The following is a 27,427-nucleotide window of genomic DNA, read 5'->3' on the forward strand; positions in this document are numbered from 1 at the left end:
GTGATTTGTGCAAATTAGAAAACAGCCATAGAATAGCTAATCTTAGTTAATAAGACAACAAAAAATAGAGACCTAAATCATCCAAAAAGAAGCCATCCTTTACTGGTTTTACTTTTCATGATTAATAAAAACCGAACTTTTAAAAGCAAAATGTTAACAGCCTATCCAACAAGAGTCCTGCTATTACCATTGTAAACTAGAAGACCTTTCATATCAACCTCTTTGATTATAGTGTCACTTTAATACTTCTAACTGCAAGGCTGAGCTCCACCACTCTGGAAATGGCTCACAAAAGTTATACCATTGGCATACCTCTCAACCTTCTGAGATGAAAGGGAAGGACACATAACACAAAGTATATAGACATAGAATGTGGACATGCCATGCTTGCAATAGTTTAGAGGCTGGATGAAAGGTTTAGTGCATTACAACATACTTGGTAGTGAAATAATACAATTGTATAGAGATCTGAACATCAGAAGAGGGACAACTAAAAAGAACAGAGGGATTTTGTTAAAAAAAAAAAGAGGTTAATCAGCCTATATGCTTTGGATGGAGATGCTATGCCTTTAGTAAAAAAAAAAAAAAAAAGTAAAATTAGTGGTGGATATGGCAGGACAAAGAGTAATGACTACACACTTGGTGCAGAACTGCTAGTGTGACATGGCCCAAATGGTTTGAAGTTGATTACGGCAAAATGCACATAAAACCTAATTAGCTATGTGTTTCCTCAAATAAGTCACATACCTGAGAAAATTGGGCTTATGTGATGTTGTTTCAGATGTTCCATCACCCACCAATTCTTCTTTACCCAACATCTACCTCTGCACCAATATGTAGGGAGAATTCGTCATCAAACATCATTAGTGCCTCTTCCATGTTGTCCTCCTGTGCCTCTGGAGACATCTCAGACTGAGATACAGAAGTATTTGTGGTCAAAGGGGAAGAAGACATTGAGCTGAGATTAGAAGTGATGGAAACTCTGGAGCTCTGTGAAGTGTACAGATATGAAGCCGACAAGTCCTCAGACTGTGCAGAAGAATTATTTTCAGTGGGATCTTCATCCTCTTCTCGTGTAGCTGAATCTACACTTTCTTCTTTCCAGCTTTGACTTGTGAATTTGAGGACTTCGGTACTTTGACTCCTTTTGGAGTAATCAATTGCCAAAAGACCACTGAACATCCTTCGTATCTTAGCGGGGACTTTTCTCCATGCTTCTGGAGGGTTATCCATCTTGAAATTGTTTTGCCATTGAACAAAACATTTGTATCCTTTATCTTCAAGGATGGCCACCCGCCATGGAAACTCTCCTGTAAGTAAGCAGTAGACGATAATACCAAACGCCCACACATCGAGGCTGCCATCTACAGTCAATCCACCTGCAATGGTCACGTCACGCATCTCTGGGGCCATGTAGGATTGGCTGCCACACCTGGATGTTATAACTGTCCCTCCGACCTTAGCAAGGCCAAAGTCTGTGATCTTGATGCAATGACACTCCTTATCAAAGACCAAAATATTTTCAGGCTTCAGGTCCATGTGCACAAGTCCTTTCTCCGCTATAAATTCGAGGGCATTGGAGATCTGAACAGCGCATCTCTTCACAGCGTCCTCTGGAATTCCCACCTAAAAAGTAAATAAATAAGATCAAACTACAATAGATAATAAATACAGTAGGGAGAATATAAAGAGACGTTCAGAATAAATATCCAGAAACAGGTAAAGTGTATGTATAGCCATACTTTTTTTAGGTTTAGACTAGAGATGAATTATTTGTCATGTGTATGTATGTATTTGGCATATGTGTAGGTATCTGCCTGACTTTTAGCTTGTAGTTTTCAATGAACTACCATGGCGCTGTGAGCACTGTGGTGGTTCATTCATTCTTCCTGTCAGCATGTATCAGCTCCCTCGTACGAGGAAGCAGAAACACAGACAGGTCTACAGGAGACCTGCATGGCATCAGAGATCTGCTGATCACTGGTGAAATGCTTTCCAGGCTAATAAATGCAGATTTTTTTAACCTGCAAAAAATCTGCATTCATATTTTTTTCTGAAAAGGTGAACTTATCCTTTAACTCCTCATACTGTAATTCTATCCAAAACTAAGAGAAACAAATTCAGCCATACGTATATCTTAATGTACTTACATGTGGTATAATCAAAGAGAACAGATCACCAACAGGCGCCAGTTCTTGGGCAAAGACGAAGTTGTACGTGGTTTTGCAGATAAAGTCACAGCATCCGATGATGTTGGGATGAGACGAAAGAAAGGATGAAACACTGAACTCCCGGAGGAAAGACTCCTGACTGTTTCTGCTTCTATCCATAAACTTCAGAGCCACAGTTTGACCTGTGAAAAAAAATAAAAAGAATTTAACTTAAATCAAGAATTGGAAATATTTAGCTGATAATTTTCAAATGTTCACTCTCAAAATCTCAAGAATTATAATAAGATCTGCTGCTCCTGGATTGAGAATGTATTATACTTCATTTAAAGCTAAACTTCAACCCTACCAGCAGACACATTTCAGTACTGGAGAGGTTGCTGTACAGTTCTTACAGTTTTCAGTAAAATCAAAGTGCATTAGAAGCTTCAGCAAGGCAGATAGAACCCACCTCATTTCCCGGCTAGAGGCTGTCCAGAATCATTAGCATCACATCCTTCCCAGCCTGACTGCTCCTAGTTGGTTCCTTGTATTTATTGGATTTCTATTTTATCATATAGACTCAGCATTACATGTGGTCATTATCTAGGACTGTCTGCATGCAAACACAGCCTGTCTAGGAATGTCCACTCCTCCGGACAGATATGTACCCATCAAGACATTTTGAGATTTGCAAAACTACTCCCAAGGAGTCAGCCCAATGCTTAGTTACCTAAATAATATTATAAAATGTATAAAACAATAATCCATATTGATATTTATAGAGATGTAATAAATTCTAGAATTGGCACATATCCTCTCACTGCATATGCTGTACCTGCTATTCTTCATCATGTGTGTTAATCAGTGATTCTACTTTAGTGCTCCTTTTATTTTAGAGTTAGTCTACAATTAGTGACCTCTTGGAGAAATTATTTTACAGATTACACACATAGATATACACAAATATTTGCAGAGAATATCAAAATGGTGATTAGATAAATTCACTGACCTGTTTTCCTGTCGTTTGCCATTAATACTCTTCCATACCCACCTTTTCCAAGTTCCTTCCCCAGGAGGAAGTACTTCTGTACGTCTACCTGCCGTAGTCTCTGTGCGTAGAAGGAGATCATTCCATCTAGAAGAGCTTCCACCTCATGGGCAACAGAGGCCATAGTGTCCTAGAGAGCATAAAAAGATTGTTGTTACAATAACAATTTATTGTAACCAATAACAACAATAAATTATTACGCAGAAAAAAATCATCTTTAAAAGAGAAACTATAGAAATTTGTCAAATATGAAAACTATTACCCTCAGTTATATGCCTATAAAATATGAAATGCTCAATAGACCTACATATCTATAGGTATATGACTCAGGAAAAAAAGGTTTGGACAGTAAATCTAGAGTTTGAACACAACAGAAATGTATGGAGTACATTTAAAGGAACTGGATATGAAAAGACAGCAATCTATGTATATATATAAAAATTATCAGGCAATGGTATAACTTGATCAAGTAGAAAGGCAAAAATAATTTCCAAGACATGTACCAATACATAAATAGGTGCCAGGCTATATCCACAAGTTACCAGTTTAGTTGTGTTCAGGGGCCCTCGGTGGCTAAAAGACCCATTAGTATTCCTTCAGTAAGGAAATGTAATAAACATTGGTAAGCACTGATGGAAAAGTGAATCTGCAGCCAGCAGTCTCTTGGTGACCCCAATATGTCTGGCAGATACTGCCATGAAAAGAGTAACAATACCATAAGGATGACTTATAAGTGATAAAATTTCTTGTTGCCAACCAGCTATGCCAAGTTTCCAGTTTTGGTACATAAAGTCAGGAGAATGAACTCAGAGCTCAGCCAACTGAACCTCCACCCATTGTCCCTTTTATCAGTTGTCCATATATAGGTTTTTATACATTTATTAGATAAACCTCCACAGTGTTACCAGAATGTTCATTAAATAATAAATATCCATTGATTGTTAGATGGAAGTGACCTTACCTTAAATGTTGTGGAGGATTCAGCTGTGAAAATATCAAATCGTTTCGGTATTCAGTTCCAATGCAGATCAGCTCCGGACAACGTCACCAAAATTTCAGCTGTGCTGTAACAGATGAGTCTCCAGATACCAGAATCTCTGAAAGAAGAATCACTGATCAGTGGGAGAGGCCCCTTTTAACAAGGGAGATGGGCGGGGAAGACAAAGAATGAAGGCTTTCCATTGGCTGACTTCGAATGGAAAAGCCTCAGATTGTTGTTGCCGATTTGCATATAAAACAGGTTTTCCAAAGAATAGTTGATTGGATTAAATATACTAAAACCCAAATACTTTGACACTTTACTGAGTTTAAAAAAAAATGAATCTTTCCACCATATTAACCATAAAATGGGAACTATGATTCTAGCCTGAATAAAAAAATAGAAGATTGGAGTACTAACCAGACAATTAATGTTTTATGTATTTATTTATTTTTTCAATGTTATATTGCCTGTTGGTTATTGATGATTCTATTATATTTTTCTCTTATTATTAGGTCTTATTCCCAGTAACATTGTATGCCCATGGGTTTAGTTTAAAAAAAAAAGACTTGATTGAAAATATAACAAAATAAATGATTGTAAAATGTAATCCACGGAAACATAATTTGAATTAGAATTAAATGAATGTCAGGATAGAAATATTGGAGCTGCCATGTCTGGGCTCTTTTTTTTTTTTTTTAGATATCTCCAAACATCCTGATCATTTCTTCAATACTTGTTTTGTCATTATAATATTTTCCATTACTTGATATACACGATTGTTCTAGGTCATTGACTCACCAGGTATTGAGACAAGGATGCCAAATCTGGAGTTTGTGTTAAGGAAATGATTAAGAGCTCCAATCGAGCCCAAGGTTATCTGCTGCTGTCTCTAATTGGAAAGTGTGGATATGCATGCATATAAAAGTAAACACTCTGAGACACGCTCAGCACCGTTACTTTTTACACTTCTAATTTATTCAAGGCCGTGCTAATGTTTTATACATAAAAATACGTCATTGCTGTGTTAGTCTAATAGGTACATCTCATTGGTTAAGATAGAAAAGATGGAGAATCTTCATAACAAGGTTTGGCTGTCCTTGGTTTTATCTTCAGTTCCGCGTTTTTCTGATGTGTGGGATGTAGGGGGTACCCGCCATCTTGAGAAAATATAGCAACAGAGCAAACCTGTATACTTATATAACGAGTAAGGAGAAAAATATGTATGCACATAAGAAAATAGACATTTTCAGATTACTATTATTATCTACATCACATTCCTTCACATTTGCACCTTCAAAAGCAAATAACTTGCTTGTTCTGAATACTGTAGAATAAAACCGTGTTAGATTTTGTCATGGTGTAACGGAAACCGTAGCATCCCTGGCGGTTTTCCCGAGTGTGGCTTGGGGTTAAAATTCAGGACCATTAGCGGTAACCCCGAGCCACACTCGGGATTACATCGCAGGATCCTGGTGCGGCTTTACTTACCTTGTCCCCGGGATCCTGCGATGTCCCCCACTGTGTCTGCGGGCTCCGTCCTCCTCCGAAGCCTCTCCGTGCCAAGCTCCGTTCCCTGCGAGCGGCGCAACGCACGGGGGCGGAGCCTGGCGACAAATTCAAAAAAGTGTAAAATCATAACACATACAGTACTGTAATCTTACAGATTACAGTACTGTATGAAATTATTTCACATCCCTTTTGTCCCCAGTGCTTTGTCCAATGCCCTGCATGCAGTTTTATGTTATATATACTGTTCTTTCTGCCTGGAAACTGGAGATTGTCCATAGCAACCAAAAAGTGTCCCTTTACATCAAAAGTGGCTTTAGACCAGCTAGAAAACAGTGATAGTAAATTAGAACACTTGCAGAATTGAGCAATAGTGAATCGTGGGGAAATTTATTTTATTATTAATTTTTTTTTTTTTTTTTTTTTTATTTATCATATTATAAATTTATGTTTTTGTGTTTCAAACTTTATCATACCCGGGATATCTACTAGACTCTTGTTTGGACAGATTTAGGTGTGTTATTGTTAAGAATTACAGACCTACAATATAAAACGCCAAATTTCCATGCAAAATAATTGTACTGCTTTCAGCACCTAAAATCCGAAATAATCATACCGCCAGGGAGGTTAATCTTAGTATTATGAATGGGAAGCCAATGATAAATTTCTCAATTGGCCAAAACAAGCCCTTCCTTTACTGACAGAAAATTTTGGTTCCCAAGAGAAGACAAATTTGTCTAGATCAACCTCTCAACCAGATCTCCATGGAACCCTAAAGTTCTCCACTTAATGATTAGAAAAACAAATGAACTTTCTTAGAACATTTGTTTCCCAATTTTTTTTTTTCTAAATTATACACTTCTATGGCCAGATTTAGACTAGGAATTCTCTGAGATCTGATATCTCTAGTGATATAATTTAGTGAAGTTTTCGATTTTTTGGGTAACATAATAGCCACTTTGTCAGGACACTAGGCTGAGAGTTTTTAGCACAGCAGATAAAATATGTACATTGTGTTTAGTTAGTGGGTGTTAGAATCACTCAAAGGGGGCTAAACCATCACCACTTTAGATATCCTGTATAATAGAAGAGTATATTGGATAATAGTTTCATTTAAAATGGGGAGGTTATACTGAGTGGGAAAATTATAGAATAATTTGTTTTGTTTCTTTTTTGCTCAACTTACTTTAGTATCTTGGTTTTGTGTTTTTTGTTGATGGCAAAAAAAAGCACAGAAAGATTTTTTTTTTATATAAAGAGGCAGAAAAAGCTTGTACTTGAGGCTTTAAAAAAAAAATAAATAACAGTAACATTTTTCATTAATATTTAGATTTTGTCTCACCTAAATCCATTGTATTTTGCAGGCAATTGAAACTAGGAGTTACAGGATTAGTTTTTGAGGGAATTTAAATATTTTAAGCATTGTTATTTCTGGAAAAGTAGACATTTATAGAAGTGACTTCCAACTGTCACAAGTAGATAAGAGTTTTGGTCTTTCTTTGCATTGTTTCAAATGTTCTAGGGTATAGGCGTTGTATGTGTGGTCAGTGAATCAGTTAAAGTATGCTAGATATAACATATTTAAAAAAAAATCAATAAATCTTTATTTCTTATTAGTTGAGATTGACTTTTGAGGTGCATTACCCCTTCTAACAGTGTGTGTTGTATTGGGTGTGGTAGTCCATAGGAACAGTTAACATTGTCAGTGCTATGCTAATGTCTTTCCTGGGGGTTCCACCTGTACTATTGTTTCTTGTACACACCGTATCCCATCACTATTATTCCCTGTGCCCCTTGTCTATTGTTTTTTGGGTGTAGGCTCAAACTATTCAGGGAAGATAACATTGTTATTATAAAATGTTGTGTCTCAGTACTGTGCATAAGTGATTAAATTGATATCCTAAAGAGGAGGTAGAATACCCAGCTGAGGTGTGGCTGTCAATACTGTTTCCATCATAATAACCATGTCTATGGAAACCAACCTCCATTGTTGCTACTAGTCAGTGCCCAACTGTGGCACTTAGGGAATGCAAAATTTACATGATTATCTCAGTACAGGGAGGGGCAAAACTATGTATGGCACCTTTTAGCATCAAGTGAAAAACCTTCCCAATAAATAATAATCTTGTGCGGGGGGGGGGGGGGGGGGTGTCAATTAATTGTAAAAATATTCACTTTGGGATGTAGGGTCTCTCAATGCCCAATTAAATTCAGCTTTTATTAAAACACTACTAATGCAGCCCCCACATTACAAAGTCTGTAAGGATTATTATATTTAAAATGGTGTTAAACCCAAAAATTAAAATATTAAAATAAAATCAAAATCAGCAGAAAATGGTGCACTAGTTGTATGAAATCAAAATGTGTCCATCTATATTATTAGAAATAGTAATTCATTTTATTACTTCTATCTAATAACACAATTTGATTCAACTCATGAATGTTTTATAAAACACGTCATCGATGTACCGACACAGGGAATTAGGAAGAGGATGTTGGCCACCAATGATATCCTTTATAGAATGGCGGTGTGGGAGAAGACCCATGGGCAGGACGGACCAGTGGCAGAGTGTAAGACCATTAAAGAAGAAGCTTGTTACTACAAGAAAGTAAACTGATTATACTAAATACATTTCATTAGTGTTGGTGGTGTATTGGGGGGTCTGCTTTATATTTTCCCGGAGTACAACTTTATTCACAAAGTGGTCTATTTATAAAGGATCTGTATCTGTATTTTACTACATTTATTTTCAAAGAGAATTAATTCTATGTGTAAAGCGGCAAGTGGGCAAATCTTGGAAATTAAATTTGATAGGTGAATCTTGTATGTTCCAGGAATCTCTCTATTATATTCTATGCCACTTCTGAAAAGTGACTCTTGATTGAAAATGATGGGCGATTCCTTTTTGTTGGATGACTAAGGTGAATCCTCCTTAAATTTCAATTTGAAGGGCACATTTGTTTGTTACTGAAATCCTTATACTGTATATTGTATGTTGAAGATTCATTTTTACCTTTTTTGAAAACAGGATTTGCTCATGTGGTACATTTTCCAAGAGAATCCTTTGAAAACAAATGCCATATAACACAGACGAACGAATGTCCAGCAAAACTTGCCAACAAATAGACTCTTAAAGGGAAAAGTTCATATTTTATCAAATTTATTTTTGTTAACTTAATTACAGTTTTACTAAGAAGTTCAAGTGAAGAAACAATATCTGAAATGTAATTTGATCTATTTTAATAATATTGAAATAGAGGTCTACATTGTAGCATTGCTCTGTAGGCATGCACAGTTTGCTTAAAAAGTTTTTTTTTTTTTACACATTTGTAGCAAAGATGATGAAGAATCCAATTATAAATTTAAAACTTGGACACTTTTCATTTACAGAAGAGAAAAAAAACTTTTTACAGGGTGAAACTGACCATCCCCCCAGGGACTGACCTGTACATTCATATGGTAATAAGGAGGTCAGTGGTGTAATCATAGCCAAAAGCAGTCTGTGGGGTTCATTTACTAAAAGCAAATCCAATTTGCACTACAAGTGCACTTGTAAGTGCAGTTACTGTAGATCTGAGGGGAAGCTCTGAAATGAGGGGAAGCTCTGCTGGTTTTATCATCCAATTATGTGCAAGCAAAAATGTTTTTTATTTTCCTTGCATGTTCCCCTCAGATCTACAACTGCACTTCCAACTGTACTTGCAGTGCAAAGTGGATTTACCTTTAGTAAATAAACCCCTATGTGCCTGCTATGGGGCTCTGGAATAGGAGGAGGCCCTATAGGGAGGTTCTGAAAGAAACTAAACTGTGAAGTTTCCAGTATAGAAGGTCTGAAGTCAGACCTCAGGATCATCACTGGTCAACGATCCCCCTCCGTGCTGTGTGAGAGTCATTTGCTGATCTGTCTTAGCAGTGTAGATTTATTTCTCAGAATTCTGCTACAGACTGACATTGACCCTGTATACCTACACGATCAACACGAACATCACACAACCGCCGGGCTTCTTCTTGACCCCGATCACCACTGACACAACTAAAACCATTATGAGAAGCCTTAGAGACAGCCCATCACCAAATGACATCATTCCCAATAAACTCCTGAAAGAGTGCTCCGATATCCTGGCTCCCACTATAAAATCCAATCTAATTAAATTTGATAGATGAATCCTGTATGTTCCAGGAATCTTTCTATTATAGTCTATGCCACTTCTGAAAAGTGACTTGATTAAAAATGATGGACGATTCCTTTTTGTTGGATGACTAAGGTGAATCCTCCTTAAATTTCAATTTGAAGGGCACATTTGTTTGTTACTGAAATCCTTATACTGTATATGGTATGTTGAAGATTCAGCTTTCAGTGCTGTCGCAGGTTTGAATGACAATTGCGCGGTCATACAACACTGTACCCAAACAAAATTTTTATCATTTTGTTCTAGAGCTTTCTTTTGGTGGTATTTGATCACCTCTGACGTTTTTATTTTTAACGAAGCAAATAAGAAAAAAAAAAAGACCGCAAATTTTGAAAAAAAATAAAAGTTTTGCTTTTGTTTCTGCTAAAAATATTTGTAAATAAGTAAGTTTTCTCTTTCACTGATGAGCACTGATAAGGCGGCACCAATGAGCAGGCACTGATATGCAGCACCGATGGGTTCTTATGGGTGGCACTAATGGGCACTGATATGCGGCACTGATAGGCATCCCTGGTGGCAGTGGTAGGCATTGAGTGGGCACTGATTGGCAGCTGCCTGGGCACAGATTGGTATTTCCCTGGGGGTCTAGGGGGCATACCTGGTGGTCCAGTGTGGATGGCTTCCCTGGTGATCCTGGGTAGGATCCGAGGGGGGGCTGTGCTCTTCCTATTTACATCGTGATCAGCCGTGATTGGACACAGCTAATCACATGGTAAAGAGTCTCCGCCAGAGACTCTTTACCTAGATCAGTGTTGTGGGGTGTCAGATTGACACCCCGCAACAACGATCGCCGCGATGCGCGCCCCTGGGGGCGCGCAGCAGCTCAATATCCTGCGGACGTCATATGACGCCCAGTCGGGGTTTTGAAACCACTTTGCCGCCGTCATTCTGCTATATGGCGGGCGGCAAGTGGTTAAACATTTTTTGGGTGTATTTTTTTTTTTAATAAAAGGAGTTGTAAACATTTGAGAGTCTTGGTATCCAGGTTGCAACTTCTTTTGTGGATAAGGGGCACTATGGCTGCTATCTATGGGGCCCCTTTATTAATTATTAAAGGGGGTTTCCTAAATATTGATACATCTCCTACAGCCACCAGCCGGTGTTGTGGGGAAGAAGCCCTTGGTCTTATCAACTTGAGGATAAAGTGCTTTGCCCCCAGCACATCCCCCCCATTGAAGGAATGGTTCGGGGAGGTCATAAGCTCATCCCCCCCTTTACTGGCCAGTCAGGTTGAAGGATTGGATTGAAAATAACCATAAAAACAGTCAAAGCAGCTACACCACCTGCAACATAACAGATATCAACTTTACCATATAAGTCTATTTCTAGCTAGTTGTTTAGGATGAGTGTGTGAAGTTGGAATGAATGTGGTAGCGCTACCTGTATCTTGACAATATTGTCAAATTTAAAGCTAATGTGGTGGAGGTGCAATTTTATCTAATTATTGAAAAAAAAAAAAAAATTCAAATTCCACAAAGTGTTTTTTTTTTTTCTATCACCGGCTGTTTCTCTTTGAAGATTCACTTTGGATCTTAACCACTTAAGGACTGAGCCTCTTTTTGAGATTTGTTGTTTACAAGTTAAAAATAGTTTATTTTGCTAGAAAACTCCATTGAAAAAAAATGTATAATGTTTGGGGGTTCTAACATCCTAGAGAATAAAATGGCGGTTGTTGCAATACTTTCTGTCACACCGTATTTGTGCAGCGGTCTTACAAGTGCACTTTTTTTGGAAAAAATACACTTTTTTGAATTAAAAAATAAGACAACAGTAAACTTAGCCCAATTTTTTTAATATTGTGAAAGATAATGTTACACCAAGTAAATTGATACCCAACATGTCACGCTTCAAAATTGCGCCTGCTCGTGGAATGGCGACAAACTTTTACCCTTAAAAATCTCCATAGGCGACGTTTAAAAAAATTCTACAGGTTGCATGTTTTGAGTTACAGAGGAGGTCTAGAGCTAGAATTATTGCTCTCGCTCTACTGATCGCGGCAATACCTCACGTGTGGTTTGAACACCGTTTTCATATGCGGGCGCTACTCACGTATGCGTTAGCTTCTGCACACCAGCTCGACGGGACAGGGCGCGTCTTAAATTTTTTCTTCCTATTTAATTTACCTTTTACTTTTCATTTTTACACTGTTTAAAAAAAAATGTGTCACTTTTATTCCTATTACAAGGAATGTAAACATCCCTTGTAATAGAAAAAAAGCATGACAGGACCTCTTAAATATGAGATCTGGAGTCACAAAGACCTCAGATCTTATATTTACACTAAAATGCAACAAAATAAAAAAAAATTGTCATTTAAAAAAAAGAAAAAAATGGCCCTTTAAAAGCTATGGGCGGAAGTGACGTTTTGATGTCACTTCCTCCCTCTCCGAGTGAGGGGAAGAGGGGCCATCTTCCCCTCACTCATCTCCATACCCAGCAAGGGTGAAGATCCGATCGCCTCCGCCCCTGCCGACGGCTCCGGTAAGTGGTGGAGGGCACCGGAGCGCGGCGGGAGGGGAAGGCCCCCTCCCGCCGCCGATAAAAGTGATCTTGTGGCGAATCCGCTGCAGAGACCACTCTTAATGGAAAGGGGACCACCAGCCAAAGAAGAGGATGAAGGGGTTATGGCAGCTAGTTGCTGCCATAACAACGATATTCCTCTTCAATCTTAGGACATATATCGGCATGTGGCAGTAAATGTTCATTGGCTCTATACTATTGAATGGGATTTCAGTTCATCTTTCTGTCAGAAACCATGAAATCAGGCCGAGACAGAAGTACAGTTAAATCACACTTGTTTAATAATAAAAGTAAAAATTACAAACATAGTCAAAACATATCCAATCAAAACATATCCAAAGTTCATTAACCGGAACAGATGTTCAGCCAAGCCAGAAGTCCGGGATCAATGTAGTGGAACAGCAAGCAGGATCTGGAGCAAGAAGGGATGTCAATAAAGCCAGTCTTTAACAGGATCGCAGGAGATGGTCAACATCATAGAAACTAAGGCGAAGGCAGGGATCCTCTGGGCTGAACGGCTTAAGTAGGCAGGACTGAAGAGCAAGATATCATCAACAGGTGGGTAACTGTGGAGAGATAGTAGCTGGCAATTAGCCGACAGCTGAGCGGCCAGCTCAGAGAAGGAAGGGCTGAGCCCAACCTTGACAGTTTCCTTCTCTTCTATTTTATTTACCCTCCCTATGAAATGCACATCTACAGTAACACACACTATTGTTGTCAAAGAGGAATTTCAGAGTTGTTTATTTCACGGAGTCACCAAACATTCTAGGCTTTCATATAGGCCTTGGAGGACCTTTGTTTTCTTTTTTACATAGAAGAGATTTTCACTGGAAAATAAGTAATTTAATAAAAGGGAAAAATGTGAAGGAAAAGATGTGAAGGAAAAGAGAATTGAAACAATATCACAATTTACTTATGAAGAAACATATTTATTAAATTATGCCCACTCCTCCAGACTGACATCCATCAAGACATTTCGATATTTGCATAACTCCTCCAGTGTTGTCAGTTCAAACAGGAATTTAGATGTTCACTGGATTTCTGGCAGGATCAGCAGGTATTTTTGTGTATGGAGAAAATTCAAGAGCCCCACCAAGTGCACAGGAGGAGTAACTACTTATATATGTACAAGTTACATCCCCCATGTACCAGGCAGAGGTCTTGTTCAACCCCCGGGGATAGTCCAGACTTCTTGTCTAAAAAAAAATAAAAAAATAGAAATATTGTTGGAGCAAAATAAAGAAAATGATATGTGAACAGCAAACATGAATATGGAATTAATAATAATAAACTGGGGGGGGGGGGGGGGGGGTGTTCGGCCCATCCCTAAAGATGACTATAAAACATAATTCTAAACATTATTCTAGAGATCTGCCTTTAAAAAAAATAAAAGAGTATTGAGGATATCACAAGAAATAATAAAGAAATCAGTTTGTGAGAACTCTGTGTGAATATCAGCAGCAAAACAACTTCATTCTTCTAGCATTATAAAGCACAAAAGAATGCGCTTCATTAACAATCACAGAATTTGCAGCGTGAGGAATGTGCTATCTCCATTATGAACGCTAGTTTTACCAGACCGATCGCTTCCGTCTCGTACTTGCTTCAGAGCATGCGTCGTTTTTGGAACAGAATACAGACGAGAAATTTTTCCCATAGCAATTTGTTCCGTCAGAAAAATATAGAACATGTTCTCTATCGAAGTCCGTCTGAATTTTCGATGGAAAAAGTCCGATGGGGCATACACACGATCGGAATATACGATGAAAAGCTCCCATCGGACTCTTTCTGTCGGAAATTCCGCTTGTGTGTACGCGGCAGTCTGCAAAAGACTTGAGACTGGGGTGGAGGTTCACCTTCCAGCAGGACAACGACCCTAAACATACAGCCAGAGCTACAATGGAATGGTTTAGATCAAAGCATATTCATAGTCCAGTCCAGACCTAAATCCAATTGAGAATCTGTGGCAAGACTTGAAAATTGCTGTTCACAGATGCTCTTCATCCAATCTGACAGAGCTTGAGATATTTTGCAAAGAAGAATGGGCAAAAATGTCCCTCTCTAGATGTGCAAAGCTGGTAGAGACATCCCCAAAAAAGACTTGCAGCTGTAATTGCAGAGAAAGGGGGTTCTACAAAGTATTGACTCCGGGGGGCGCCATACAAATGCCCCCCACACTTCTCACAGATTTATTTTTAAAACTTTTTGAAAAACATTTATCATTTTCCTTCCACTTCACAATTATGTGCCACTTTGTGTTGGTCTCTCACATAAAATACATGTTTTTGGTTGTAACATTACAAATAGGGGACAATTTCAAAGGGTATGAATACTTTTTCAAGGCACTGTACCTGGCTTGTATTGCACCGCATTGCCTTTGTAAACCTGGCTGAAAACACTGCTTGGGATTTCAGTGCAGCAGAGGCAGCGTTGTCAGCTCAAACTGGAATTTAGGATCTCACTGGAATTATGGAAGGATTGGCAGACATTATTCTGTTATGAGAAAAATCCAGAGCCCCACCCAGTGCACAGGAGGAGTAACTACTCATATATGTACAAGTTACAGGCAAAGTGGTGGATTTACAAATATATATCTTCCCACATACCAAGGTACAGCATATCCTTCTAAACCTGGCTGATAGCACTGCTTCAAAATTCAGCGCAGCAGAGGCAGTGTTGTCAGCTCAAACAGGAATTTAGCTGCTCACTGGATTTCTGGCAGGATCAAAATGTATTTTTCTGCACGGAGAAAAATCAAGAGCCCCACCCAGTGCACAGGAGGAGTAACTACTCATATTTATACAAGTTACACCCAACCATGGACCAGGCAGGGGTCTTGTTCATCAACTGGGAATAAAACAAAAAAAAAAGCAAAGAAATCTTGTTAGAGCAAAAAATATAGAAATGATCTGTGAAATTAAAACATGAAAATAGAATTTATAGTGATAATTAGCCTGTTGTCAGCTCTGAAGGACAACCTCTCTATAGAATAAATGAATATCCTGCAGTAAATAAGGATATACATATAAACAAAATGCTATTAATAAGAAGATTACAGGCACTGGCCGTATAGAGGTGTTTTGTAATATATAAAATAGCTCTAGAATAGACAATTTTAGTTAATAAGAAAATATACAAAGGGACAGAGAACTACATCAACCAATAAGTAACCGTCCTTGGCTTGTCTGTTCTAGATATTTAAAATTTGAACTCCGGTTCCTATGAGTAATACACTACAATACCTACATAAAAACACTAGACTTACCGCACTAAACTCAAATAAATATGCCATTGCCAAGAACAATTATGTATCTGTCAACCATTTCAAATATTTAATAGAAAAATGCTAAGACCATAAGCTGTTACCATTGTTAGCTAGAAAGACTTTTGTATCGATCTCTTTGATCCTAGTTTCACTTTAATACAACTGCAAAGCTTAACAGAAAGAGGGGCACATAAAACAGAGTATGCAAGTATAAAACACCCCCAGCCATGCATTCAATAGTTTAGAGGTTGGATTATTTGTTAGGTCTGAAGAAGCGGGAGAACTGAGAACAGAGGGCTTTAGTTACAAAAAAAAGGGGGCGATCCCTCTAAATGAAAGAATATTAGGAGCTATGCATTGAAAAAGGAAGCCATGACATAATATCAAATTAAAATCAGTGGTGGATATTGTGCTGCAAAAAGTAATGACTACATACTACACAGAACTTCTAGCGTGTCACGGCCATACAAATTTTAATTGTGGAGTTGACTATCACAAAATACATATAGAATCTTATGACCCCTTTATTCCCTCAAGAAATTCACATACCTGAGAAAACTGGACATATATGAGGTTCCTTCAGAAGTGCCATCAATTCACCTTCATTCAATATCTACCTCTGCACCAACGTGCATGGAGAACTCCTCATCATATATGATCAGCGCTTCTTCCATGTTATCCTTCTGCGGCTCTGAAGTCATCTCCGACTGAGATCCAGAAGTATCTATAATCAGAGGAGAAGACGTGGAGCTCAGAGATGATGTGATGGAAACGTCGCTTTTTGAACTGTTCAGATATGAAGCTTCACACAAGGATTTGTCAGAATGTTTGAAAGAACTGTTTTCAATTGGCTCCTCATCCTTTTTTGGGGTTTCTTCTTTCCAGATTTCACCCATGTATTTTAGGACTTCCGCACTCTGACTTCTTTTAGTAGAGTCAATGGCCAACAGATCAATGAACATCCTTCGTATCCCAGTGGAAACTTCTCTCCATGTTTCAGGAGGATTATCCACCTCAAAATTCTTCTGCCAGACAACAAAACTTTTAAATTCTTCACCATCAGGGAGGGTGTCCTGCCATGGAAACTTCCCCGTGAGCAGAACGTAGATGGTCACACCAAACGCCCACACATCAAGGCTGCCATCTACAGGCAGTCCATCTGGAGGGGCAATTTTGTACATCTCTGGAGCTCTGTAGGGTTTGCTGCCACACTTGGATCTAATCACTGTCCCTGTGACCTTAGCCAGGCCAAAGTCTGAGAGCTTAATGGAATGGCACTCCTGATCAAACACTAAAACATTGTCTGGCTTCACATCGAGGTGTACTAGTCCTTTCTCCACTATGAATTGCAGAGCATTGGAGATCTGAACAGTGCATCTCTTTACCACATCTTCTGGAATTCCCACCTAAAAAGAGAAAATAAAATAACTAAGATGTCTGGTAACAAAAAATACTTTAGATGTTAAATACAATAGAGAGAATATAAGAAGAAATTCAGAATACGTATCGAGAAACAGTTAAGGAAAAGTATGGTTATACATATACCTTAAGTTTTAGACTAGAGATGGATTATATTGCCATATGTACAGTATGTATATACCTGCCCCATATCCACTTTCATCAACTGTCCTGGGGACCACCATCATTCACAGAAAGTGAGAGAGTTGTCAGAACAAAAAGGTAAGTGTAAATCCTCCAACATGGACACCTGTACTAACATTGACACCTGTACTAATGTCAACCAAGAGAGCTTCCTCTCACTTCCTGTTGCAATCTCTGGCACATAAATTGAAGGGAAATTTCCCCAAAAGGACTGGAAGGAGGTGTAACTGTTAACTCCTCATACTTTTTTGGCCAAATAAGTTTTTCCAAGTTTTGTATAGAGTTACTTATATCTTAACATACTTACATTTGGTACAATCAGAGAGAGTAGATCACCAAGAGGTGCCAGTTCCTGGGCAAAGACGAAGCAGTTGAAGGTGGTGAAGATGATCTCACAGCATCCAATGATGTTGGGATGAGAAGAAAGTAGGAACGAAATGGTGAACTCCCGTAGGAAAGACTCCCGGCTGGTTCTACTTTTCGCCATAACTTTCAAAGCCATTCTTCGACCTGTGAAAAAAAAAAATCAAGTTAGATTAAAAATAGAGTTTTTAGCTGGCAATTTTTTATGTTCATTTGAAAATCTCAAACATTGTAATAAGATCTGCTGCTTCCAGGTTGAGAATGTATTATGCTGCATTTAAAGCTAAACTTCAGCTTTACCAGCAATCAGCGGACAGTTGTACAGGAACCTCTGCTGTACTGAAATTTCTTACTACATTTTCACACACACTGCAATTCTCACAATGTGTATTAGAAGCTTCAGCAAGCCAGACAGAGCCAACCTCATTTCCTGGCTGGAAGAGGTTTAGCATCATTAGCACCGTATCCTCCCCAACCTGACTGCTCCTAACTCATTCCTTTTTATTCATTGGATTTCTGTTTGCTTTAGTTTCTCTGTCTTAGAAAAAGGTTCCTGCACTACTTTTGGTCTGACTTTGGTATGACTTGCATTGATTTCTGTCACATGCAAGTCGTGCTAAAGTCGCGCTGGGGTCCAACTTGAAAGTTGTGGGCAGTGTGAACCCGGGCTAAATCATTAGAATCAGCACCACGTGTGATCTTGGACAGTCTGCATACAAATACAGCCTGTCTAGGTATTCACGTTCCTCCAGACAGATATGTACCCATCAAGACATTTTGATATTTGCATAACTGATCCAAGGAGTCAGCCCAATGCTTAGTTCCCTAAATAATTTTACCAACATGAATTCATATTTTAAGCTTTCTTAAATAAATATTTGTAGAAGGTGTTGAAATTGTGATATTAATTCACTGACCTGTTTTCCTGTGGTTTGCCAGGAATACTTTTCCAAAGCCTCCTTCCCCAAGTTCCTTCACAATGATGAAGTGCTCCCGTATGTCCACCTGATGTAGTCTTTGTGAATGGAAGGAGACCATTCTGTCCAAAACACGCATCACATCATGGGCATTGGAGGCCATTGTGTCCTGGAGAGCAAAAAAAGAGAACTTATTACATAATTCAAAAATGTGTTTTCTGTTTAAGAAAAACTATAGACATTTGTCAAATATAAATAATGTCACCTGTAGTTATATGACTATAAATAGGAAATGCTCAATAGACCTTCACATCTATATGAATAAAAAAAAGGGGAAAAGGTTTGGACACTAAAGTGAGAGCTCAAACACAATTAAAATCTTTGGAGTACAGCTTGGTGGCTATATATATATATATATATATATATATAGCCACACTAACGTAGTGTGAAACGTCAGCTCTTTTTGTCTGCTGTTATTGCTGATTTGATGTGAATTATTTCCAATAAACAAAGCCTTTCTTAGGCTCGATTCACACCTATGCATGTTGCTTTTGAGCGTTTTTGGAGTTTTTTTTGTCATGCTTGCCACGTTTTTGAGCAGCGTTTTTGTAGCGTTTTTGTGGCGTTCTTGCCACGTTTTGCTTTTTTTTTTTACAGTTTAAAAAAAAAAAAAAAGCCAAAAACGCATCAAAAACGCTGCAAAAATGGTGCACTTGCATTTTTGACGCTGGTCCATTGAATTCTATTACATGCAAAACGCTGCATTTTGCATTAAAAAAAGTCCCTGACCCTTTACAAAAATGCAGAGGTACAAAAAGGCATTGATGTGAACATGTTCCATAGGAACCCATGTTAAAAAATTCCCATGCATTTCTGCAAAATGCATCAAAAAACGCGCTAGTGTGAATGAAGCCTTAGACAGGCACTCGTTTAGAACTGAAACACTAACCTCTATAACCTATCCTCTAAAACCACTGACCTCTAGAATTTCTATGCTACCCAAACCTAAATCAGATCTCTCCTTGTGGACCATCTCTCGTCCCATCTCTCTCCTCTACTCAAGTTGTTAGCCAAGATTATTGTGACCCGACTGAACACCGTTATAGACCGCTTAATTAACCGTGATCAAAACAGGCTTTATGCCAACACGTCAAGCTGCCGACAATGTCCTGCTCTCCCATGCAGCTAAAACTAGACGTATCCCAGCATGCCTATCCCTTGAGATCAGGAAAGCGTTTGACTCTGTAACCTGGCCATATCTACAATACACTCTTCAGCAATGGGGTTTTGGGAACCACTTCCTGACCTGGGTCTCCTCCCTATATAACAACCCACGGCCCTACATCAAATATGCAGGCTACAAATCAGCGATGATCAATATTGGGAGAGGCACTAGGCAGAGGTGCCCCCTTTCCCCGCTGCTCTTCGCCTTACTCATAGAGCCTTTGGCACAACTGATTAGATTGGCCCGGAGGAATATTCAACATTTCTTATGGACTATTGGAGTCCCTCTGTTCTAGTCTTTTTGAGATCTAAATGTATCAATCCATTATTGGTTGTTTTGTTCAAGTTTAACCAATTGTACATGATCTTTCTTTTATTAATGTTCATAATGTACTTGTCCCATTTGAATGTTTGTATTTATACTGTCATATTCCTGATAATTTCAATAAAAACATTCAAGAAATGTAGATCTTAAAGATAAAAAAACAGACAATTCATATACAAGACCACCAAATGTAAAGCCCTGCTAAATAAAATATGTCTGTATGCAAAAAACCCTTTTCAGGAACCTTAAAAAACATTTTCAAGGCATTTTCCTGCTCAATGTCATCTTTATGTTTTCAGTCTGCTGAAAACATAAAGTCAAAAAGACTTCATGACATGAATTGAAGGGAATGCTCAGTGAGATCATTATGTAGTACTCTGGTTTTGGTGAGAGGGAATCTTTCATAGCAAAGAATTCAACACTATTCAGTCAATTGTGTTTTTGTACAGATTGGAATATACTTGTAATAGGAGATTTATATATACAGTTATACTATACATTACTTGGCTACCCAAACATGTATTTCCCTTTGTATTACATCGCACACATTACTGCCCCAACGTTTATTACATATCCTGTATTATGAACAACTTTTTCATCAGACTGATCATGGCAAGCCTCCAATGGCTATCCAATCTTCTGTATACATTGTCTTACATATTATCCTGAACTGAACCTCCACCCATTGTCCCTTTTATCAGTTGTCCATATATAGGTTTTTATATATTTATTAGATAAACCTCCACAGTGTTATCAGAATGTTAATTAAATAATAAATATCCATTGATTGTTAGATGGAAGTGACCTTACCTTAAAATGTGGTGGAAGATTCAGCTGTGAAAATATCAAATCAGTTTCGGTATTCAGTATTCGGTTCCACTGCAGATCAGCTCCGGACAACGTCACCAAAATTCCAGCTGTGCTGTAACAGATGTGTCTCCAGATACCAGAATCTCTGAAAGTAGAATCACTGATCAGTGGGAGAGACCCCTTTTTACAAGGGAGATGGGCGGGGAAGACAAAGAATGAAGGCTTTTTATTGGCTGACTTCAAATGGAAATGTTGTGTGAACAGCCTCGGATTGTTTTTGCCGATTTGCATTTAAACAGGTTTTCTAGAAAATAGGTGATTGGATTAAATATACTAAAACCCAAATACTTTGAAACTTTACGTTTTAAAAATGAATTTTTCCACCATATTAACCATAAAATGGGAAATATGATTCTAGCCAGAATAAAAAAATACAAGATTGGAGTACTAACCAGACAATTAATGTTTTATTTATTTTTTCTGTTGGCAGTTGGTTCTTGATGGTTCTATTATATTTTTCTCTTATTATTAGGTCTTATTCCCAGTAACATTGTATGGCAATGGGTTTAGTTTAAAAAAAGACTTAATTGAAAATATAACAAAATAAATGATTATAAAATGTAATCCACAGAAACATAATTTGAATTAGAATTAAAAGAACGTCAGGATAGAAATATTGGAGCTGCCATGTCTGGATTTTTTTTTTTTTTTTTTTTTAGATATCTCCAAACATCCTGATCATTTCTTCAATACTTTTTTTTTTCAACGGAAACTTTAATCTTAGTATTATAAATGGGAAGCCAATGATACATTTCTCAATTGGCCAAAACTAGCCCTTCCTTTACTGACAGAATATTTTAGCTCCCAAGAGAAGACAATTTATCTAGATCAACCCTCTCAACCAGATCTCCATGGAACCCTAAAGTTCCCCACTTAATCATTAGAAAAAAAAGAACTTTCTTAGAACATTTGTTTCCCAAATTTTTTTTTTTTTCAAAATTATACACTTCTATGTCCAGATTTATGCTGGCCATACACTATACAGAAAATCAGTGGACAAGAATAAATAATTTTTTGTTTGTTTTTTTACATATACCTAGTGCAGACAGTTTGGACGGGAAACACATTAACCTTGCAATTTATCGTACGTTCGGCAGAAATTTTCCAAACTTCCCGTTCGTTTTTTTTCCCACAAAAACGTCACAAACAATTATCGATTTGTGCCCATTAACTTGCCGGAAAACGAACAAAGTGTCTATACGAACGATTTTTCGGCCGATTTTTCGTATAGTGTATGGCCAGCATTAGACTATGAATTCTCTCTGAGATCTGATATCTCTAGTGATATAATTTAGTGAAGTTTATCGATTTTTTGGGTAACATAATTAATGGTCACTTTGTCAGGACACTAGGCTGAGAGTTTTTAGTGCAACAGATAAAATATGTACATTGTGTTTAGTTAGTGAGTGTTAGAATCACTCAAAAGGGGGCTAAACCATCACCACTTGTTAATATTTAGATATCCTGTATAATAGAAGAGTATATTGGATAATAGTTTCATTTAAAATGGGGAGGTTATACTGAGTGGGGAAATTATAGAATAATTTGTTTTGTTTCTTTTTTGCTCAACTTACTTCAGTTTCTTGGTTTTGTTGATGGCAAAAAAAGCACAGAAAGATTTTTTTTATATAAAGAGGCAGAAAAAGCTTGCACTTGAGGCTTAAAAAAAAAAAAAAAAAAAAAAAAAAAAAAAAAAAAAAAAAAACTAACAGTAACATTTTTCATTAATATTTAGATTTTATCACACCTAAATCCATTGTATTTTGCAGGCAATTGAAACTAGGAGTTACAGGATTAGTTTTTGAGGGAATTTAAATATTTTAAGCATTGTTATTTCTGGAAAAGTGGACATTTATAGAAGTGACTTCCAACTGTCACAAGTAGATAAGAGTTTTGGTCTTTCTTTGCATTGTTACAAATGTTCTAGGGTATCGGCTTTGTATGTGTGGTCAATGAATCAGTTAAAGATTTATTGAATTTTTTTTTTTTTAAATATGTTATATCTAGCATACTTTATTTCTTATTAGTTGAGATTGACTTTTGAGGTGTTGTACTCCTAACATTGTGTGGTAGTCAATAGGAACAGTTAACATTGTCAGTGCTATGCTAATGTCTTTCCTGGGGGTTCCACCTGTACTATTGTTTCTTGTACACACTGTATCCCATCACTATTATTCCCTGTGCCCCCTTGTCTATTGTTTTTTGGGTGTAGGCTCAAACTATTCATGGAAGATAACATTGTTATTATAAAATCTTGTGTCTCAGTCCTGTGCATTGGTGATCAAATTGATATCCTAAAGAGGAGGTAGAATACCCAGGCTGAGGTGTGGCTGCCGATACTGTTTCCATCATAATAACCATGTCTATGGAAACCAACCTCCATTGTTGCTACTAGTGGTGCCCAACTGGTGCACTTAGGGAATGCAAAATTTACATGATTATCTCAGTACAGGAAGAGGCAAAAATATGTATGGCACCTTTTAGCATCAAGTGAAAAACCTTCCCAATAAATAATAGTCTTGTGCGGGGGGGGGGGGGGTTAATTAATTGTAAAAATATTCACTTTGGGATGCAGGGTCTCTCAATGCCCAATTAAATTCAGCTTTTATTAAAACACTACTAATGCAGCCCCCACATTACAAAGTCTGTAAGGATTATTATATTTAAAATGGTGTTAAACCCAAAAATTAAAATATTAAAATCAAAATCAGCAGAAAATGGTGCACTAGTATGAAATCAAAGTGTGTCCATCTATATTATTAATTAAATTTATTATTTCTATCTAATAACACAACACAATTTGATTCAACTCTTGAATGTTTTATAAAACGTCATCGATGTACCGACACAGGGCATTAGGAAGAGGATGTTGGCCACCAATGATATCCTTTATAGAATGGCGGTGTGGGAGAAGACCCATGGGCAGGACGGACCAGTGGCTGAGTGTAAGACCATTAAAGAAGAAGCTTGTTACTACAAAAAAGTAAAAACTTATTATACTAAATACATTTCATTAGTGTTGGTGGTGTATTGGGGGGTCTGCTTTATATTTTCCCGGAGTACAACTTTAATCAAAGTGGTCTATTTATAAAGGATCTTTATCTGTATTTTACTGCATTTATTTTCAAAGAGAATTCATTCTATGTGTAAAAGCGGCAAGTGGGCAAATCTTGGAAATTAAATTTGATAGGTGAATCTTGTATGTTCCAGGAATCTCTCTATTATATTATATGCCACTTCTGAAAAGTGACTCTTGATTGAAAATGATGGGCGATTCCTTTTTGTTGGATGACTAAGGTAAATCCTCCTTAAATTTCAATGTGAAGGGCACATTTGTTTGTTACTGAAATCCTTATACTGTATATTGTATGCTGAAGATTCATTTTTACCTTTTTTGAAAACAGGATTTCCTCATGTGGTACATTTTCCAAGTGAATCCTCTGAAAATAAATGCCATATAATACAGACGAACGAATGTCCAGCAAAACTTGCCAACACATAGACTCTTAAATTTGATAAAATATGAACTTTTCCCTTTATTTTTGTTAGTAAACCCCTAAATAAGTTAACAAGAAGTTCAAGTGAAGAAACAATATTCGAAACGTAATTTGATTTATTTTATTAATAATGAAATAGAGGTCTACATTGTAGCATTGCTCTGTAGGCATGCACACACAGTTTGCTTAAATTGTTGACTTTTTTTTCTTTTACACATTTGTAGCAAAGATGATGAAGAATCCAATTATAAATTTAAAACTTGGACACTTTTAATCTTAGAGAAAAGAAAAACACTTTTTACAGGGTGAAACTGACCATCCCCTCAGAGACTGACCTGTACATCCATATGGTAATAAGGAGGCCAGTGGTGTAATCATAGCCAAAAGCAGTGCTGTAGATCTGTGGGGAAGCTCTGAAATAAGGGGAAGCTCTGCTGATTTTATCATCCAATCATGTGCAAGCAAAAATGCTGTTTTTTATTTCCCTTGTATGTCCCCTTCAGATCTACAACAACTGCACTTCCAATTGTACTTGCAGTGCAAAGTGGATTTAAATAAACCCCCTATGTGCCTACTATGGGACTCTGGGATAACAGGGGACCCTATAGGGAGGTTCTGAAGGAAACTAAACTGTGAAGTTTCCAGTATAGAAGGTCTGAAGTCAGACCTCAGGATCATCACTGGTCAACAATCCCCCTCTGTGCAGTATGAGAGTCATTTGCTGATCTGTCTTCGTGTAGATTTATTTTTCTCAGAATTCTGCTACAGACTGACATTGACCCTGTATACCTAATGGAGTCACCAATCCCAGAGACTATCTTCCGCTAAAGCCGTGTAGGACATCTGATATCATGATGGTTATTACTACTACTACAGTTATAACTTGTATCCACAGCACTCCTCCCTTGTAGTGTACTGACTAGGGATGAGCCAAACACCCCCCCGGTTCTGTTCTCACCTGGACCTCTTTCGGTCCAGAACCTGCAAATGGACCGAAAGTTTGCACGAACTTTAGAACCCCATTAAAGTCTATGGGACTCGAACAATAATAAACAGTACCTCCGCGCCAGTGGTGTCAATAAAAAATTAAGAAAAATTATAAAATTAGACCAATAAGGAATATCCGTGCAATAGCTGTACCAGAGTAGATCACCGGTGAATATTGCAATGTTTCAAAAAAAACTCAAAGGCTAATATGCAAGTTATTGTCCTAAAAAGGGTTTGGGGACCCGGGTCCTGCCCCAGGGGACATGTATCAATGCAAAAAAAAGTTTGAAAAAATGGCCGTTTTTTCGGGAGCAGTGATTTTAATGATGCTTAAAGTGAAGTGAAATATTCCTTTAAATATCGTACCTGGGGGGTGTCTATAGTATGCCTGTAAAGTGACGCGTGTTTCCCGTGTTTAGAACAGTCCCTGCACAAAATGTCATTTTTAAAGGAATAAAAGTCATTTAAAACTGCTTGCGGCTTTAATGTCATGTCTGGTCCCTGCAATATGGATGACAATTTTTGAGAAACCCCCCAGCCCATTACCAGCCCCTTTGGGTCTTGTATGGATATTAAGGGGAACCCCGCACCCAAATAAAAAAAAGGAAAGGTGTGGGGCCCCCAGGCCCTATATACTCTGAACAGCAGTATACAGGCGGTGCAAACAAGACAGGGACTGTAGGTATGTTAAGTAAAATCTATTTGTAATTTTGAACTGGTACATTTTTAAAATGTAGCGCCAGCCAAAAAATCTATTTTTAAGCTTTTTGGAAAACATAGGGAAGGGTTATCACCCCTGTAACATTTGTTTTGCTGTCTGTGCACCTCTTCAGAAGATTTCACCTCACTTTCTGTCCCATTGACCAATTTGTTTTTGAAAATTTGGGGTTTTTAGTGAAACAAGGATTGGTGATAAAGCATCAGTGAAGAGGAGACGTTTAAGGGTAAAAGGCAGTTGTATTTGGGTGATGGTGGCGGTGTCCTTGCAAGTAGATTTGACAAGATTTTTTACTGTTATTATGGACTTTTAAAGGAAGTTGTTGTTTAATTCATTCAAAGAATTGAAAGCTCATTATTCATTTTCTATTTTAGCGCTACACCATCTACCATATTAATTACTGTGCAAACCTTGCATATTGTGTTAGCTGCTTTTATATTTCTTAAATTCATCTATTCATTTTTTTCAGATACAATTTTATATGATCCCAGCGCAGCAAAATTGTGTCTTTTCTAGTTATGAATTGTATCCTTACGAGTGGCTCCTCTGGAAAGAAAAACAATTTGTGTACTCTGTGGGCCTGTCCTCATTGATCTCTAGCACTGGACTCCTCCAAAGTGGCACCAAGAGAAAAACAGGATGTGACAAAGCCGGAAACTGGAAGTAGCGCCTGGAACGCAAGTTGGGGCCTCACTTTCGGTATATGTACATCAGCGTGCGTTCCAGGCTTCCATTAGATGCAAGGAGTGCTGTCTACAGGTTGGTCTTTGACACAATGGGCTAACAAGTCAGGATACAGACTCTGCTCCCAGCACTGTATAGTGTACCCATTGGGGGGCACAAACGTATAAGCAGCTAGGGCTTATCTATATCTCTAATATGTGTGCATACAGAAATTGTTCCACGGGGAACAAGTTTCTATAAGGAAGTATTCTTTCTCTCCTCCCCCTCTTTCTTAGTATAGGAGGTACTTTTGGCTCTCATTGTGGGAGGGTCAGAAATTAGGCTAAAAGTGTATGTGTATATATATATATATATATATATATATATATATATATATATATATATGTGTGTGTGTGTGTGTGTGTGTGTGTGTGTGTGTGTGTGTGTAAAGGTTCCACCTTTGATGATAATACTGCTGATGGTACTGTCTGACATTTGGCGTGCAGTACTGTGGTCCACCAGCAGGTGTCTCTTGGGCAGTCTGTAACTGCCATGGGAGCCTTCCTCTGTTGGAGGTATTATGTGATCCTTGGGCCGCAG

General features: G+C 37.8%; 1 protein-coding gene across 1 annotated transcript; it reads right to left on the bottom strand.

Moving 5' to 3' along the window:
* Nucleotides 1–807: 807 nt before the first annotated feature.
* On the bottom strand, nucleotides 808–23,345 carry LOC141128423 (ribosomal protein S6 kinase 2 beta-like). The gene is made up of 7 exons (XM_073615711.1): nucleotides 23,340–23,345; nucleotides 18,544–18,712; nucleotides 17,571–17,773; nucleotides 16,279–17,067; nucleotides 3,202–3,328; nucleotides 2,151–2,353; nucleotides 808–1,626 (listed from the first exon to the last, which is right to left on the bottom strand). Exons 1-7 carry the CDS (start codon nucleotides 23,343–23,345, stop codon nucleotides 808–810), a joined length of 2,316 nt encoding a protein of 771 aa, XP_073471812.1.
* Between the last annotated feature and the right edge of the window lie 4,082 nt (nucleotides 23,346–27,427).

This window comes from Aquarana catesbeiana, linkage group LG01 (genome assembly GCF_042186555.1).
Source record: "Aquarana catesbeiana isolate 2022-GZ linkage group LG01, ASM4218655v1, whole genome shotgun sequence".
NCBI classification, from domain to species: domain Eukaryota; kingdom Metazoa; phylum Chordata; class Amphibia; order Anura; family Ranidae; genus Aquarana; species Aquarana catesbeiana.